The sequence below is a fragment of the Chironomus tepperi genome, unplaced genomic scaffold (assembly GCF_022539635.2).
Source record: "Chironomus tepperi strain 1889 unplaced genomic scaffold, CSIRO-AGI_Ctep_v1 contig_68, whole genome shotgun sequence".
NCBI lineage: Eukaryota > Metazoa > Arthropoda > Insecta > Diptera > Chironomidae > Chironomus > Chironomus tepperi.
Genome location: NW_027226190.1, coordinates 1,731,032 through 1,750,285, shown reverse-complemented (window position 1 = coordinate 1,750,285; position 19,254 = coordinate 1,731,032). Strand labels below are relative to the sequence as shown.

At 31.6% G+C, this 19,254-nt stretch overlaps 1 protein-coding gene across 10 annotated transcripts in view; it reads right to left on the bottom strand.

Annotated features, from left to right (window-relative positions):
* Positions 1-19,254, bottom strand: part of LOC139100868 (capon-like protein) — a 68,809-nt gene that overhangs the window by 11,696 nt on the left and 37,859 nt on the right. For 4 of the 10 annotated variants that reach the window (XM_070653634.1, XM_070653635.1, XM_070653631.1 and 1 more), the window contains exons 4-6: positions 18,765-18,836; positions 18,581-18,685; positions 18,285-18,458 (exon numbers count right to left, since the gene is read on the bottom strand). In XM_070653634.1, coding sequence (XP_070509735.1) covers positions 18,285-18,458; positions 18,581-18,685; positions 18,765-18,836 — 351 coding nt within the window. Of the gene's footprint in view, positions 1-641; positions 747-8,570; positions 8,852-10,568; positions 10,658-18,284; positions 18,459-18,580; positions 18,686-18,764; positions 18,837-19,254 lie in introns of those variants that run through there. The other 6 variants (XM_070653630.1, XM_070653624.1, XM_070653627.1 and 3 more) reach the window with 3 other exon arrangements.

The following is a 19,254-nucleotide window of genomic DNA, read 5'->3' as shown; positions in this document are numbered from 1 at the left end:
AAAGCTAGGAATGGCCTTTATAAAAGGATTTCGGTTGCAGTTTTTAATGTTTAGGGATATTTGAATATTTATGCCAATTTATAAAAGCGTTCTATGCTGCTCAGTGTTTTGAGGTGTATAATGAGACACGATAGTATCACATTAAAATTAAGTCACATGGCTCAGAGACGAAAGTATACGTAGATTGAAATGGCAGCTGTTTGAAAAATTTTGATGAGATATTTCATTGACTAAATAGAATCTTTTGATAGAAATGCTTGAATTTGTTGAAACAATCAGTTTTGTCCAGTTCAAATAGTTTGCAAATTTGAATGAAAAATCATGTCTAGTAATAATTCAATTTAAAGGAAGTTCAAACATGAGTAAGGCGTATCCTCAATAACCAAGCTATGTACTAACACGTAGTCATAATATACGTTAAAATATCTACAATAGATATGTTCCTCTAATAAAAATAATGAACAATATCGGCATTATTTTTTCTCAGGAAAATGCACTAAAAACCCCAAATTGAAGGATAGACTCAACAAAATCTTGACAAATTGATGCTATATTATTTTTACTCAAAAATCAGTAAATCTTCCAGCATTTCAAAACATAATTAACAACATCTGTCCTGTAAGTTTCCCAAGCGTCCGCACCTTGATATTTTCAATGAAACAAAATGTGTCTGTATTTATAGGAAGTAGAAAAACTTTTTTTTTTTTCAAAAAAAATACCATCATCACATCATTTTTCACTCACATCTATTTTTTGCGAAGTAAGAAGAAAACAAAGTTTTTTTATGATAGATACTTATGTCTACGATTGTATATAGTCTTATAAATTTCAACATCAACACAATTAATCTTTTTATGATTACTCGTGTACTTTCGTTGATGATCAAAATATTTTCGATAACAGATAATTTTCTGAGAGCGGAATCAAGTGGTCTACCCAATCATTCATATGTTTATAATTCTTTTTTTTTCTACTATAAAGTATGAGTGAAGATATATATAACAGTAAATAAAATTTACACGTCCTGAATTTATAAATAGAAAATGAGAAGAAATTAAAAATTTTTCTTGATTGAAAAATTGCAAAATGCATGCTGATGTGCACCTACTTAATTTCATCTTTGAGTTTTTCCTCTTTAGCACTCAAAATTCTTAATTCAAAAATTATTTAGTGACTATTTTAAAATTTCACGTGCTCTCACATCTAGTCATCGTGATAAGTTGAGCAGAAATGCCTCTCATATGCATCCGCATTTTGTATGTTTTTTTGCGGAATTTCTAAATTAAAATTGTCTGTTTCAACTGAGTGTAGAGATGCATTTTAATTAGCTTCTATCATTCTCACGGTTTTGTCGTTTTAAGGACTTCTAAATGAAATAATTAGGTTATTTCCCTGCTATGCAAATGCAACTAATTTGCATATATTTGCGTTCTTTAGATTAGGATTCAGGGGTGCCATAATAGAGCTTAGATACTCTGTACTAGTTTGAGCGACATACATTAAGAAGACTGTGACACGGAAGTGCTAAGGATCTGTTAAACCTCTTTTGGCTTCCAAATGAAAGTCGCTTAATTTTGGCTTTAATAAAGGGGGTTTAGCGGAGTCTTTAAAGTTCCGTGATTGAAGCCTTCTCCATTTGTATTGCTCGGTTAGTTGAGAATGATGCTCATAGCGCTATTGATTGCTTGCTCTGAAGAGCTTGCTCTGTACTTAGAGAGTACGCTCTTTTCATGCTAGGGATGGATCATAGGAAGCTAACTTAAGGTCAATTTCCTCCCTTTTTTAATCGAAATTTCTTTCAATTTTACTAGCAATAATCAAAAAATCTCAAATTTAAAGAATATAATTTTAGGAGTATCTTAAGCATTAATTATTTATAGAATAAAACAAAAGAATCTAAGTAAATACTTCAAAATTTTAATTGAAAAACAAAATCCTTTAAAATTATTTTTGATTCAAAATTTTTAGATTTTGCCGGGTGAAAAACATCAAATTCTCAAAACATTTTTCTCCACTTTTACGCTTTCATAGCTTACAGGTGAATCCTTTGACATGAAGAAATTTCATTCAATTACAGAAAAATTTCTTTTGTGTAAATTTTTCAATGAAGAAAAAAGAGAATCTTTTTACGAAGATCGTGCTCTCAAAAAAGGGGGTTTACTGATGAATTAAGTTATTTTGATTGTAATTCAGACATTCCATTCCTAATGCTTCAAATATTTTATATCCTTTTACCGAAATTAATTTTGATACGTTGCTCTCTTTATTTCTAAATTTTCTCGTCACTTCAATCATCATTGAATTAATTAATTTGAATTGTAATTCTCGCAGCAAACAAAAGCTTCTAAATATAATTTCACTCGGTCTTTTTATTCCTCATTCATTAGATTTTTCACGTGTTATAGGATGGGAGGAAAAATCTAGTTTTTTAACATTTCACTTGAACAGACAAGGAGCATGCTCATGATTATGCTCACAAAATTGAACATTCTCAATCATATTGACTGAGTATGCTCATGAGCATTTAGATGAGTATGCTCATTGTCTGAAGACAATAGAACAGACATCTGTTAGGATCAGTTACAGTTTTTCCTGTAATTGATATAGTTGATATAACTAAGGATGAATATTTGCTAAATTGAAATTTTCATAAGCTTTTGAAACGTGATAAGCATTTTAGAAGTTCTAGGAAATGGAATTGAATTACTAGATCATTCAACTTTTGAAGATTTTACGAATCTTTTGTTTGTCAAATTCTCAGAAGGAGCTATGAAGACTAAACAAATTTTGAAATTTTTGAGACACAAAAGACGAATGATTATAAAGTGATGATGAGTTGGCGACAATAATTATTTTGCATTTATGATGCTGGATGATATGAAACGTGTAGGAGATTCCAGTATGTGATACCCTTTGAGAACAGCACAATGAGACAAATTTGATTTTTTGCTGTGAAAACGGACAGAAAACAGATGTTTTGGTCAAGTCAAAGTATGTTTGCATCTTGCATTCCTCACGACAACGTAGCAGTGCTTTAATAACTACAATGCACATGCTGTTGCATAGGTCCATTTCTAATAAATTGTTTAGCAAAATAAAATTTTCAGACCCCATTCTCCTTCCATCACCCCGAGTCGACAAAAATAAGTAATAACTTCTAGTAATAACTAATTTCTAGTTAGTGACTAGTTCTAACGGTTTTCTGTATTCACATAAAATCTTCTACATAGTATCAACATTTTAATCAATTAGATGCCCTTTGAGTCTATGACAATGCCATAATTAGCATTAAGTAACATGAGTATGTCGGAAGTAAAAAACTTCTAATAAATAAGCATGAACAACAATATTGATTCTAAAAAAGTTTTAATTAAAGTTTCATATTTCACGACTACGTAATTTCTAAGCTTAAATTTCCTTTCTCTACACCACATAATTCAATATTTTGAAATTTTAAGTCAATAAATATATTACAATAAACTTTCATGATCCTCAAATGATTTATTATGTTGATTTATCTATTTTTTGAACGTCTCAAATGCTCGTTAACCCATAATAATAAAGATGACGAATAACAATAAGAAGATGATATTGTTTTGTTATGTATTTTTTGTCCTATGATTTTATTTTATTCATTTCGTCTCGCGAAAATGAGCAAAAAAAACTGAGATGAATATAAAAATACTGCGCGACAATTTTGTAATTACTATCACATATGAATGAGATTTTCATTTTATTTTTCATGTAAATCTCACTTATTCTTTTCTCAATCTCGAGCAGAAAACAAAAGAGCCTTTAATGATATTTTTAATGAGCCATGATACATATATCTAGTGGATAATTATAAAAAGAAGTAAGGTATAAGAATAATTTGATGACGAAATCAAAGTATAAATAGCTTGTAGATTTTCTATAGCGTTTGATTTCTTTACTGTGAGTAATTTGAGGAACTTATAAGTACCATTCAAGTCAGGAGTCGAGTCAGACTCAAAAGAAAGTCGAAAATCTTCATTATACATCTTGATATCGCTTAAAATTTGCAACTGAGATACAAGAATGAATACTTATGACTATCATACATTATTCATTTAGATTGTTATATATTGCAAGCATGTCTACATCATCTTAGTATGTAGAATGGCATAGACAATATTTAAACTTGATTATCTTGAACTTAATTGGATATTTTGAAGAAGCAATAATCTGTAGATATGGAATTAATAACAATTTTAATCAAAACCAATTTATATTTGCTTAAAAATAATTTGACTTTTTCGTCCAAGTGGCTGCAAATTGGTACTTATACTGCTACCTTGTCGGTGTGGTAGGAGCATTTAAGATTTAACTTTGATTTAGTTCTCTAAATGTGCGGACAGAACATTTGTACAAACTAGGTGACAGAGCTTGCAACAGAGTCAGATGGAAAGCATTTTGTTGTAGCCAAAGTTCCACATAGAAGCATGGTTACAGTAAGTAAGTTAGTAAGTCTCCAAAACTCATTATTTACTTACTTACTGGAACCATGCTCCAACTTGGAGCCTAGGTTATTACAAAAGGCCTTCCATCTGATTCTGTTACTAACCACATCACAAAGCTTGTGAAAATTACTCCAAATCTCATTGCTACCAAGAAATTGTGGAAATTCGGAACAACAGCTTTGGAGAAAACTGCAAATTTCAAGTCTAACAGGATCGTGATTATCAGAAAGCAAGCCTAATAATAAAGAATACGACATATCCTACAATTCCATTCAACAATTTGCCATACCCGACAGCAAGAAGACATACGACCATTTACGTAAATATATTTGAATCTGACTGTCATATTTAATCTTAAAGCAATGAGTAAAGAACATCATTGATCTTGAAAAAGGACAAAATATATGTGAGAATGCATAAAGATTTCAATTTATTTCACTACCAAAAAAAAAGTCTTTCTCTTTCTTTCTCATTTTGTATATGTCAATAATGTAGCGGCGCCAAGACTCTGAGAAAAGAAAAAATTTATGCATCACATGAATGTTGAGGGGGGTACGAAATATTAATTTCTATTTATTACCCGAAAAGATATGAAAGAAATATTCTTGCGAAAAGAAAATAAATGTAAATTTAGATAAACAAATGTGAGAATTCGATCCAAAAATTTTTTACGCTGTGACCATCCTTGAAAAAGACCTAAAGAGTAAAATTCGTGGCTTGAGTAGTTTATTGGATGACGAAAGCGCATATTTTAGTTCGATCGGTTTTTTAATTGATAGACTAATTGGAAAAATTGACAGTCATGTGATTTTTCATTCGTATCTTTACGTTTTCACTGCGTCAGCCTTGTTTTTGCTGAAAACCTACATATTTTCACGTTTAGTTAATTAACGTGATAAGAAAAATAATCGTGACGAAATTTTGAAGAATAAGATTTTTGTTGATCTTAACAATGAATTCGGGTAAAAGATATTTTTAGGATTATCACAAAAGATGTGGATGTTGCAATATAAAGCATATTATTATTCTTGAATTTTGTATTAAAGTAGATCTTAAAATCTTTAATAATTTGCATTATCTTTGATCATATTACGATCAACACATATTATGCATGGCAGCAAAGTAGAAATTTTATGTCAACTGCATTTCACTGTCATATGGTTCCATATGGCTCCCATGAAAAACAACTTGTCTATCGGTATTGGAAATTTAGTCTTTTAGAACTTCCAATCGTGTATCTCAAAATTATTATATTAAGACATTTTAAAGGTCTATAAGCCCTCTTCAGAATATTGTAAGACATGAGATTGTATGATGTTGAAAATAGAACACGAGGGTCCTAAGAACTCTTGGAAAGAGACTGTTGATAGAGACTAGAGACTGTGTACCTGATTGGCCAATTTGACATAATGTCTTGTTAATAACTAGACCTACTAGAACTAATGAAATATTTTATGGAACATTATGGAGAAAATGTCATTTAATACAGTCGACCGTAGGTCTGGTCATTACCTAAATATTATGTCAAATTGTCTACTATGGACTACATTTGGTACAGTTAATTGCCAGATGGAAGTCAACGATAGAGCCAGTTTAAGATGCCAAGTTACAGATTCTATGGATCACATTTTATCCAAGGAAATAATTAAAATAATGTATATTAAGCAAAGCTCGAAGTCAATTCAATTGAAGGGTTTACCCCTGAGTTCCGTTGAAAAAAAGGAAACTAAAATTAAATTAAATAACCAACCTAATTAGTCTCTAGAAACTCATCATTGTGAAATCTTCTTAAAATCTCTTTTAAACGACTCATCATTAACAACTGAAATGTAGATTCTAGAAATGGTAGCACAGAGCTCTACATGGAGCTACAAAATTAATGAAGCATCATTTCAGATAATCACACAGTCAACCAACAAAGATATTTCACACTGTCAAATGACCATTCATTAAATAACCCAAAATGAAAAACAGATCGCATTCTTCCATAAGAAAGAAACAACAAAAAAAGAAGCTCGTATGATATATGAAAAATGTTCGAAAAAAGAGAAATTATGATTGATATTTTGAAATGTTTTCTTCCTTCAATATACTACGTGTATGATGTTATGGGAGACTTTAACTTAATTTTCTTTTCTTTTAATTTTCAAGGTATTTTTATTTTTAGAACATTTTCCCAAAATCGGAATGCCGTGAATTTCCGTCGCAAATCATTTTGTCCGTTACTTGCACATGAAAATAATCTTCAAAAGGAGGAAGTATAGAATCGAATTTATGTATAATTTATGTACCTGTCACAGGCGACAAGGAAGGATTTTCAGATTGATTATTCCGCAGTATGAAACTGACATGTAAAGAAAAAAACTGGCAAGGATGATCATAGAATATAGACTCTGAAATCACTTCTTTTTTCGTGCAATTCAATTGAAATTCAACCCGATACATTTTTTGTTTAGTTGATTGAAATTCGAGTGACAAAAATGTGAAATTGAAAAATTTGTTTTGAACGATACGGAGTTGCTGCTTAGTTGTCACAATTTGTTCTTGTCTTCAATGTGTAGTCTTGTGTTAGATCTCTCTTCTAAAATGCTTTATTTTCTTGAAATTTCGTTTTTTTATTGGATGGACTGAGGAAAATTTATCAAAAGATTTTCAAGCTGTTGGAGCCATTGTAAGACTATTCTGAATGACATAAATGAAGAAGGCTCAGTTCATCCATGTGACATCCATATGGCAACTAAATAGAAGCTTTCATTTCATGCTAATAAAAGAACTTTGGTGAAATCTTAAAAGCTCTATAGCGACGTCTTCTTTATTTGTGTCTCTCGGGATCTAAACGGCTGAAATAGCTTCCCTGAGTATATTAATCGATCAAATGGTCGGCGAGACTCTGAATTGATACTGGATTTGATTTAAATGACAGAGTCATGCCGGCTTGATGTCGCATTTTGTATCGATCAACCGTCTTGTGCTTTTCCAATTAAGTTCCTCAAGCAAAATAGTTTAATTATCTCTATAGAAACGGATGATTAAGTTCTTAATAACTCAAACTGATAGAAGAGTTTGAAACAAAATTGAAATATATATCTGTAATTAGTACAGACATACTTTTGGCGACAACCAAGGAATGAAACATTTTTTTGAATTTTTTACTTCACTGCTTATTCGCTGCTTATTCTTAATATTGGGACCAGACTAAATCTGTTCTGAATTAAATCACAGCTTCCATATTTGCATTCAAAATTTTGATGTCTTCTTCATCGTTGTCACTTGAACTCAAGTCCGACTCTTTATTCTATCAATCTTTACAAAAATACACTCTTAATCCTATCTTCATGATTACTTCTTTTTTGCAAGAAATTAATCTGATCGTCGAGAACGAAGGGAAAATTTAATTAAATGAAATGCGCCTTAAAATTGACCTCGTGTCTTCCTAATCACTCATTATGATATCTCACATTGTTAATTTTCGTTTTTTGTCGAAAAAAAAGTATCATACGCTTTAGATCTCTTAACTTTTTCTTTCCTCTTGATTGACCTTCGCATTCAAGGGAAAGCGTCATCATCTAATGAACTACACTATAAACATGATGAAAATATAATAAATTGACTGAAAAATATCATTTTTTAGGGACTAATAAACAACTTTTTTTTTCTGTCAGAAGTATAGTGTCATAACCTTTTTTTGGCAGTGAAAGACTGAGGCTGAATAAATATGTGATTTTGTCGCAAAAAAACTCTTCGAAAATGAAAATTTCGTGTCTGATGTTCACAAAAGTAAAATTGTCTTTGTTTAATAATATTTAATAAATCTTTCGGATCGCAAATTTCACAATAAAAATTGAAAGAAATGCTAATTAAAATTATAACAGCAGGTATGAAATTTGACATCAATTTGAAATTTATTGGTCACTCGTGTTACTATATTAGAGCATATCCACTTTATTCAGAACCAATAACTCGCATGAGTGAGAATCTGTCACTCACAAAAAAATGTCCCAACCTAGATTTCAAGACTGTCGTAGACATTTTCTCATCATTAAAACTTCATTTTCTTTTAATTCGCAATTTCTTTTCTTAATTTGTTCTTACATATGTCACTATTTATCAACTTTGGATTTCTTATGAAATATTTTAATTTATTTTGACCACTTTTTTCACTAGATTTTCATTTATTTTTATGAAACTAGCACTAAATCTAAATTTATTTGTTTGAATTTAGCACTAAAAATTTGATTATTTTTTTATTTCACATTTTCGTCCTTAGGACCTTCACTTTTAATCCTTTATTAAGAATTTTTTATCATTTTTAATCCTCTTAATTATTTATACTTGAGGATACTCGATGCGGACTTCACTCTGAACCCATCGAATTTTCGCCACATACAAACGAGCAAAATTCCTTTCAATATCTCACATACATGAAAATATTTAAAGTTTAATAGAATTTCGTATTTCGCTCGTCATATTATTCGCGTTGCGACTATTTTTATGCTATTTTACAAACGTATGAGAAAAGAAAAACAGAGAGAAAATTTACTTGGTTCTATACAACAAAAAAAAGAGATTTTTTCACATTAAGGTATAAAAAATCATTTTTTGGCTTTAAAGGAACATTGCTGGAGAATGCCGTGGAATTTTTAAGTATATATAACAATAAAAATTTATTGACGACATGCTATTGTTAACATTTTAAAAATGTCATAAATACAGAACATGAGAACATCAGGAGAGGATTTTCTTGTTTGTAATGGAAGGAGGAATATGAAGGAACAACGTATGTGATTGTGAATGAAGGAAAAATTATTTCTCCCGTGAGAAATATATACTTATTTTTTTTTGTTAGTAGATATACATATAGGCTGACTTTACAGAGTTGTCAGCTAATTTTTGCATGCTAAAGTATTCTGGATGATTAATAGCTATGTCATTCCTTAATGTGCTTCATTTTCTGATAAAAGCTTTCCTTTTGTTTTTTGTGCTTATTTTCAAATGAACATTGCAATATTCAATAGATGAAAACTGCCAGACATAAAATATTATAGGATCTCAGGTTGAAACAAAAAAGCACTTAGCTTAATCAGATATCAATAGACTCTTGAAAAAGCATTAAAATTTTATTTGAGGAGTAAAATTTTACGTTAACTGTCTGAATCAGTAAATCGCAAATTTTAGGAGTCATTCAGTTGTTACGGTATGCAAATAATATATTATTAGACCTCCTCGTTACTAAATATTCGTAAATCTAAGTTAGTTCAAATAATTACAAGCGCAAAATGGCAAAAGCTAGCTTCACAAGACCCCAAATGTGTACTTAGTCCTCTTGGAACTTGTATTTGGTCTACTTAGTCTACTAGGTTCTCAAAATATTTGTAAGCTCTAGCAGCTTCATGTAAAAATACCAGTCAGTAACACTAAGTCGACACTTCACTGTCTAATTGTCATACTTTTGACCGTTTCGGCAACGTGTCCTACTCAGGGTCTCATGATTCCTAGATTCGTTGGAGAAAACATCACAAAGAAGGTTTTGACCCCCAAAATCCCCTTGAATTTGCTTTGGTTTAGAGCCATGGACAGAAATTTCTAAAGAGTAACCTACTTTGGAATCGTTTACTTATTACATGCTGTTCTTGGGGTCTTTAGGAGGGGAAGGTTGAAATTTAGTTACGCCCTCAAAAAAGTCGATTTTTTAAGTTACGTAATTAGTAAACTGCCCCATTATAGAATTATTTTGTACACGATACACCAGAGCATACAGTTTGGACAAAACTGACCTAGATGCTTAGATCATGTATTATCCAACTCAATAAACACATCAATTTACAAATCGAAATCAAGATCAACTCTAAAAACCCCAAGGCATATGCATGTATCCACAAATATATGATTATATAAATAATGCAATCAGCATATAATATCCGTTCATTTAATATAAATTCCTATCCAAATAATATTATTTTTTTTGCACGTAAGCCTAAACATTGAAGAGGGTTCTGATATAATTTCAATGAAATTCCTTTAATCAATTGATAGTCACTTGGTTACTATGTAAGTATCAATTCATTAATTAGTCGACACCTTGATGCTTACTGTAGAAAATCATGCATGTGAAAATATCCAGACAAAGTCTGATTGTACATTTATCTGATTGTTGCTGTTTTATGTTCATTTGATCTGTGTGTGGCTTGATGAACCTTTGAATATATTTTGCCAGTGATGGAATTATAGCAAATTTTTGATATTTTATGGCCATCGTTCATGAATGACTGAATAAATGTCTGATGTGATCTCAGAGGAAGTAAATTTGTCAACTCTGTACACAAGTATGCTTTCTTATATTCTTTTTTTTGTTGAAATTTCACTGCGATCGGAAATAATAACAAAAAATATAATATAACGTGATGCTTACAAAAATAAAGCAACCTTGGTTAAGAGTAAATTTTCATCTTGTTTCTCTCACGTCTTCTTCTTCATCCTCCTTCCTCTTTTTTTTCTTCATTTTTTTTTTTTCTTTCTTGACAATTTTTCCCCATCAATTCTTCGAAAAGTAAGAGCAACAAAAAGAAAAAAAAATATTATATACACAGAACATCCTCAGACAAAAGAAAATGAAATGGCAGCAATTAAAGAATGATGAGTTAAAAGTATACACACGCGACGAGAGACCAAAAAACTATGACGCACTTGCTTGCCTTCCTCCCCAATTCACGGATGATGATGTTGATGAAGAAGTCGTGAGTGGTGAAAAATGTAAGCGTGCTTGTGAATATTCGCACCGTGACTGACGATTATTGTATGGTTAATTATCTCGAATAGACAAAGAGTTCGACTGCTTATGCTACACATGCTCATGAGTATGCTTCTGCTTCTGTATTAAATACTGATAATAACGCTCATTTCAGTATGTCCTGTTATATTAATGAAGAATCTTGCTATTTGACTTGGAGATATTGAGATTAAATTTGTAAACAATATGTTGGACATGACTATTTAGAAGTACGGCTCAAGTCGAAGCCAGAGCTTGAAGTCGACTCAGAATTTGTATGGAAAAGTCGATTAAAGTCTCTTCGACCCCATACAAAACTCGAGACCACCTCATGCTCTGGTAGAAGCTATGTACCTTATGATACAATGAAGATAGTTTAGTAAATGGTAGAGCGTTGACTTTACGATGACTTTACCAGATCATGTGTATTTTTGGATGCTCTTTTCCATGTCATGTTCTACTTACTAAGTTCATGTGTTGGGTGCAGTTATGGGATCTATAATGTGTCTATATTACTATGCATAAACCTAGTATCTGGATAATCTTTTTGATAGAATTTTGCACATACGAATTGTAACTAGGTACATTGCAACTGAATTAGCATGAGAGTACCGGTCTGCTGCCGGGGACAACGATGAACAGCAGTTTTCCAACGCTACATTGCAGAGTGCATCAGTTCTTATGACGAACTCTCGAAGCCTTGAAATATGCAGAGCTTACTAGTGCTTCGGATCCCACTTTAAGCTGTAAGTTGGCTATTAGTGTAAAGGTCATTCAAACAAGAATAAGTCGAGAAGAGCTGATATACCCTGCAGTAGCATACCACCATGCATGAGCGCAAAACGTGACTTCACATTAAAAAATACACTCAAAATCAGTATAATCCATGACCGTGAATCAAGGTGTGACTATAAAAATATTTTCTTGTGCATTAGTAGTATGTCGATCTTGTATTTAATATTTACTGTATTTCACCTTTATTCTTCACAAGAAAAAAAGAAAGAAAAAAAATTCGCAAAGAGATGAGAAAAAATTTTAAGTGTGAATGAAGATGTGAGAAGATTTTTTTGTGAAAAATCTATTTTCAGTGGCGATGTAGGAACAAGTCAAGTTTTTTTTTCTAAACACGATTATTAAAAGAATTCTTTTTGACGAATAAACGCCTACACAATAATACAGTAACTACTTTTTTTTTTCTTCTTCTTCGTCTACATGCTTTCATCGCATAAAGGGAAATGTGTGAAAATTGAAAAGAAGAAGGTGAAAAATGGCAATTCATAAGCTCACATGATACCTCAATTATGGGGATTATGCTTTATTGTTATCTCTTTTATTGTCATGTTCGTGGGAAAAATTTCTAAAATTATTAGCCATGGTGCTTTAAATGTTATTCATATTCACATTATGCCTTCATAATTTTTCAAAAAATATTATCAATAAAATACATAAATGTCGAGGATTATAAAGCTTCTTCTTAGAAATATCATGATTATTTATTTTATTGACGATCTGGTTGAGTGACATTTAGTGATCAAAGTATAATGACCTATTTCACGAATGCTGAAAATAATCCTCAAATTTAATGATGATTTTTATTTGATTTTTGCACAAAATTTTAAAGAATTCTGTTCTGGTATCACATTTATCATGTAGATTTATGGAGATGCCAGAATGCTTCCCTCTGGTAAAATTTCAAAAAATGTGATTCAATTTCAAGAGCCACACGATAAGAGACTCTCACATGACATGAAAAATATTGGCTTATAAAGTACTGTTGAAAGTAGCCATGAAGTAGTTTGTGTTATGCTTTCACTTGAGATTACAACGCCACTTGAGTGAGTCAATAAAGATTGAAAGAATATTGATATTGAGTCCTTGGAAATATTTTGTTCTGATAATCCTATGGGGGGCTACTAAGGTTTTATGAAGTATCGGTTTAGACTGGTTATCAAGACAGATACCAAAACCGAGACTGATGCTACAAGGGAATTCTTAAAAGTTCCTGTGTTGAGACTACAAGAAATTCTTTCAAGGAACTGTCCTTGGAAACTACGAAGCATAAAGAGTTTTCAGGACATTCCTACTTCGTCACGTTAACGACAAGGTATGAGCGTATCCAAACGTCTACACGGTGGTTGATTTTGGCCAATTTTAGGACGAATATTTATAATTTTTAGCATTTTTCTATTCGAGCAACTGTTATGAACAAATTGATGATTTTGCACTGTCAGTAGTCTTCAAGATAAAGAGTTAGCTATAGGCGATAACTAAAGGCGGTCAGATGTAATATAATTGATAGCTATACACTCAGAATCATGACTAACTCGAGTGACAGAAAAGCTTCATTACAACTCCGTCACTTTGTTTATTAACACTAAATGGAAGCAGTCTTTGCTGGTTCCCAAATGACTACACGTCTCTGTTTAGTATTTCATCAATACGCCTTAATAACGTCAAATAAATAATTTTTGCTACATGGACATATGACCTCAAAATATATAAATAATTTAAATGTCAATTCTTAGCTTAAACATCCAAGATGCCTCGTGATGTTGAGAACATAAATGTCATGTAAAGAAGTTAATATTGAAAATATTGACAACAATAGAAAATAATTTTGATACAGCAACTAAATCTGACAAAACTTTTCTAAAACCACTCAACTTCCTTTTGCTTTTTTTCTGGGAATTTTTTGACCAAAAACTTTTTTCCTCAATAATATTCAATTCCCATAGAAAATACAGCAACTTGACCATTTCAATTTGATTTTCTGAACTTCAATGTGATTTTTTTTTTGGGTCGGTAGAGTGGCTATTTCGTGTGACAGTTACATGAAAGAATGTGGCAGATATGGAAAATTTAAGAGGGTCATGATAATGTATTACATTTATTTTCTCAAATTGCATGGATTTTCTTGGGTTTCTTTTGATTGTGAAAGCATTCAATTTTCCTTCTACTCAATACTGTCATTATTTCTATTGTAATATATGGGAAACTATTCAGTAAGAACATTTTACAACATTGTAGTACATATGTATTGAAAGGAAAATGAAAAGTTTCATATTTCTAATGGAAATGATTGACGAAATTGTTTTCAAATGGGATTCATGATATGCTGAATTATTGTAGGATACAGCATCATCATCATCTTGATAAATCATTGGCTCGTGATTCTCTTTTATCTAAGGGATGTCTTTCTTATCCGAACGACACATATGTATGGAAAAAGGCTCCCTCATACCTGATCTCAATAGAGTCAGATGGTAGGCATTTTGTAGAAACCTAGGCTCTGCATCGGAGCATGGTTCCATCTCTTATACTCGATCGATACACATTGATATATTATCATCACGCGACGAGGTGGCATTGTAGTTAGAACCAGTGGCAATCACTTGACAAAAACAATTAAATTAATCGCTTAACTGCCACTGGTTCTGGTGATTGGAATATTTCAATATATGCCAATATGAGTTGTCATATTTATCAACATCATACAGACTCATCTTCCATATTGCCTCCATAAAGCTCGAAATAGCTTCAAAATTACTACCACATCGAGTCCAATTATCGTCAATAAATGTTTATCGATAATATTTGGTATCGATAATTGGCAGACGGAAAGTCAGCGATAGAACCAGCTTTAGGACGTCTAAGTGAGGTTATAGTACACAATTGATCTGTACGGCAGGCGAAGTAAGTCATGAAAATCGGTCGCTTATAATTAGAAACTAACTAATATTCCATAAAATTAAATCTTATTCCAGAATAAAGCTATTTCCTATAGAAATTAAGGAAATCTAGATCTAGAAAAACAAAAAGTTTTCTTAGAAACTTAGTCAGAAATTCGCTGTTGATCCGGTCTGATGAGATAAAAGTTTAAATATTTAAAATTTGCACATGTCTTCATAAAAATTAAAATTAAATTAATTGTTATATTCACGAAATAATCACGAGATTTCTTGGAAGAGTAGAGAAAATAAAATAAATTATTATTATAAATCTTCGTGGTGCTTGCATGAAAATTTGAGTTTATTCAATTGCATTATGTCCAACAATATTTCACCAGCCGTGTCAGCTGCATGATAAACTTGAAAGTTTTCAAAAAACTTTATGAACTTGCTAGTTTTTGAGCACTGTCTTGTTAATTTTCGCATGCAAGTTTTAAAACAATTTCTCAAAATGACATGAAAAATGTTGAAAAGTTTCACACAGTTGACATCGAGAAAATGCAACAAAGTATGTATGACTTGTGACACTCAACTGCTACGTGACACATTCCTTATTAAAAAATTCCAAAAAGAAAGTCAAAAAAGACTCTTAAAATATCAACTCTGTATGACTTGATTGGATTTCATTTGTTTCTACCCATCTCAATTTGAGAGAAATTTTAAGTAGAAATAAATTTTCACTTGAAGAATTCTCACATGATCGCAATAATATCATTTAACAAGTCGATAACAATTATCGTAAATTTACATAGCGAAAGTCTGTGTGGTGCTTAAGGCAAGCTTATAAAGGGGAGAAGGAGGTATGGGAGGAGGCAAAATAAAACATCTAATGTTGGCAAAATTATGTATGCAATCAATAAATATCATGATATGCTATAAAAATTCACATTCTTTACATTCCCAAAAATATGTATTTCGTTTGAGTTTTTCTAAGCACGCATGTTATTTATTAAATTAATTGAATGAGAAACGTCAGATGAAAATTCTTCCATTTCTTCTTTTTCCGATCAATCAATCAAATATGTAGCAAGTTCTTCATAAATTTGCTGCCTTCAATCAAAAATTATTCGAATATATGAGGGGAGGCCCGAGCGACTTAAATGAAGAAGACTCAGGCACGGAGCATTTTTCATTTGGCGTCCATACTTAGTTACTCACTTCGCTGGATCTACAAAGCAATTGTAATCCATGGCCAACCTTAGTTTGTGCCTGAATCTGGTTCTATCGCTGCCAATCGACTTGCCATTTACCGATATTAGGTACCTTCTATACAATCAGGTATAAATACACTGTTAATAGCTAACAACATGTCCAGCGGAGAACATGAGCAAACGTAGACGGTTGGCCGATTCTTCGTAGAATATCCATTTCTCTGTAAAGCTGATACAATTCTGCGTTGCTCCTGCTTTTGAATAAGACGCCTTATTTAGTGTCCATATAACTGTCAAAAATAGATGGCTTCCATTTGGTAGTTTACCGGAGCCCTAATAGCTCCGCGAAAGATCCTTCTTCATCTATGTCGCTCGGTCAGAAAACTCGAAGTGGATGAATTTTCAAGCTATTTATTTAAGTGTTTGAATATGTGAAAAATTTTAACTTTTTTTATTGTTTTAAAAATAAATAAAATTTCACAATTCATCGGGTCGATAGATTGAGTCGAGTTTGCGGTATTAACTCGCGCGTCGGGAGAGACTTAATTAATTTTTTTCATTTTCTTTTCTTTTCATTTATTTGTTGCCGTCTCCTCCTTATGAATCTAGACACCGAATTTACGTATGTAATAGTTTGTTGATTTAAAATAGGAAGGAACGTAAATTTGTGTCAAAATTGACGAGCCAGACGCATTTTTTGCACGACAAATTTTTCAAAAATTCCTCATTAAAGCCAAGAAATTAGATTTTTGTAAATACAGCTTGTGGCTTAAAATAAAGTCAAGATTATATACCAACATGTTAATTTCCGGTACATCCAATTCAATTACATATCAAAAGGAATTTATGAAAGAAAATAACGAGATAAAATTCTCAGAAGTTTTGGTTCCAAATTGAGATATAATATGAGCAAATACGGGATCTTATGAAAAATATGCTGGATTTAAGCAAAAAAAGTTTTGATGCAAACATGTACGCAATCTGGAGTAAATAGACAAAAATATGTAAAGCTTCCAAGTGTTTTCTTATTTTATAAAAGAAGGTATTTCTTTTCAATTATTTCTAAAGAATGCAAACTGCTTATAAAAGCTGACTTGAGATATTCGGGGGAATTCACTCAATTTATAAGTTTCAGCATGTGTTGAACGAAGTTATGACGAAAAAATTACGTGTTTTTTAAAAATGACAAATTTAAGTAATAATATTTTGTGAAAATGATATTTGGGGTCGTTCTTAAATGACGTCTGTTAGTAAATGAGGCCTCATAACTTAAGTTTGATGTGAAGCTTGAAGTATACTGCCAACTCTGGCTTTATGTTCCCCAATCTACACTATGCTTGATGTAACAATCATATGTAGTGTTTTATAACTATCCTAATCAGCACAATGTTATGGCCAAAGTGCGGCTCTGTCACCGCACATTAATGACATGCCATGAGGGCGCCCTAACGGCTATATGACGGATAATTTCGGCCAAACTTCCAATTTTTATCAGAACTCGAAGTCAAGCAGAATTTAATATAAAGTCGACTCGGCTTTAATCGAGTTATTCAATAAAAATCAAAGGCTTGCTAAAAAACAGCAATAACAGCATTTTATATGCACAGGCCTGCAATTTTCTGCCCAACCCTATTAAAGTCTCATTCAACTTCAAACACTAACTTTGATAAATATCGCACATAGCACAAATCGATCAACTACTCGATTTTGGATCGATTATCCAACTTGTGCCATTCAAGTATGTACCTTACATAACAAATTGATCCACTCTAGACATATTGTGAGTAATCACATTATTTTCATTTGGAAAATAGCATCATAACAGATTTTTTGAAGTGTCGGATCATTTCAAAAGAAAAAACTGTTCAAAATATTTTTATTTTCTCTACAGACACATGAATATGAATAGCCACACATATCACGTCACTAAATGTAAATAAATAAGAAGATTGCCATGCAACGAACTTCACACACCACAAGTCAAACTAACAAATCATTTTATGATGTATAAAAAAAGTGTTTGACGTAGCGTGGGTTAACGTAGGTCATGGGTAATATCAATGATAAGTGAATATGTGTGTCGATAGATATGAATGCTGCAAAAAATATATGCAATTCGAATCGATAAAGCTGCAATCAATTATGGAAATAGAAAACTTACCTTTTTATTACTTTTGAATACCATGCATTTGAATCTATCGGAATTACCATCACGTGCAATATAACTAAAAATTTTTAAATCGCTACTGTCATGTGAAACATAAAAGATACGATATATTGGATGGTGCATAATCTCAATCTCTCCTAAATCTCCCGACCAATTTTGTGATTTTCTCTGTGGATGAAAATGAGAAGATATTCAGATGAGCACGAGAGAATCGACCGACTTTTTTTTGACGTATTAAATTAAGCTTTTGTAAATTAAAAATGAAAATAAAGAACGTTATAACAGCTTACCACTCTCATTTTTCGTTTTCGCTTTTTCAGGCATATTCTCACTCCATCTACCGAGATCTCTATCGAAACTTTTTTCTTCTTGACGTTTTGCTGTTTGTATTCATACTGAATTATGAAATGGGCAAAAGAAAAGAATATTATTTTTTTATATGCTCGAAGCTTTCACGTATTGAAATGAACTTACTCGTATTCTCCTCATGGCTTGTACTATTTCCGTTCGGTTATTTGGACGCGGCACTTCTTGAAACCCAATCAACTGGAAAAAAATAAGAAAAAGAAAAGATTTTTTTGTTTCTGGTTAATAAAAAATTCAGAAGAAATTGTAACAAAATATATGAAAACGACCACAAAAAAACTGGGAATTTCTGGTCGAGGTTGTCGAGTGCAATGATGCATTATTTATAAGAATTTGTTTTCAAAAAATGTGAACGGAATTGCTTTTTATTGTGAAAAATATTTTGCTTGGAAATAAAAATTTTCACATCATTAAATTTATTATTAGCTCTAGAAATGCTAGAATTCAGGAAGTTGTTTAATTTAATAATTGAATTTTTTATGGGGAATATCATGTTGCTCTGAATGATACTTTAAGGCTAGGAATGCGAGAAGCATTATGTGGTCGATAGAGTTTCAATTAGTTGCCGTGATGATAGCAAGACGTGGAGTTGTCATCT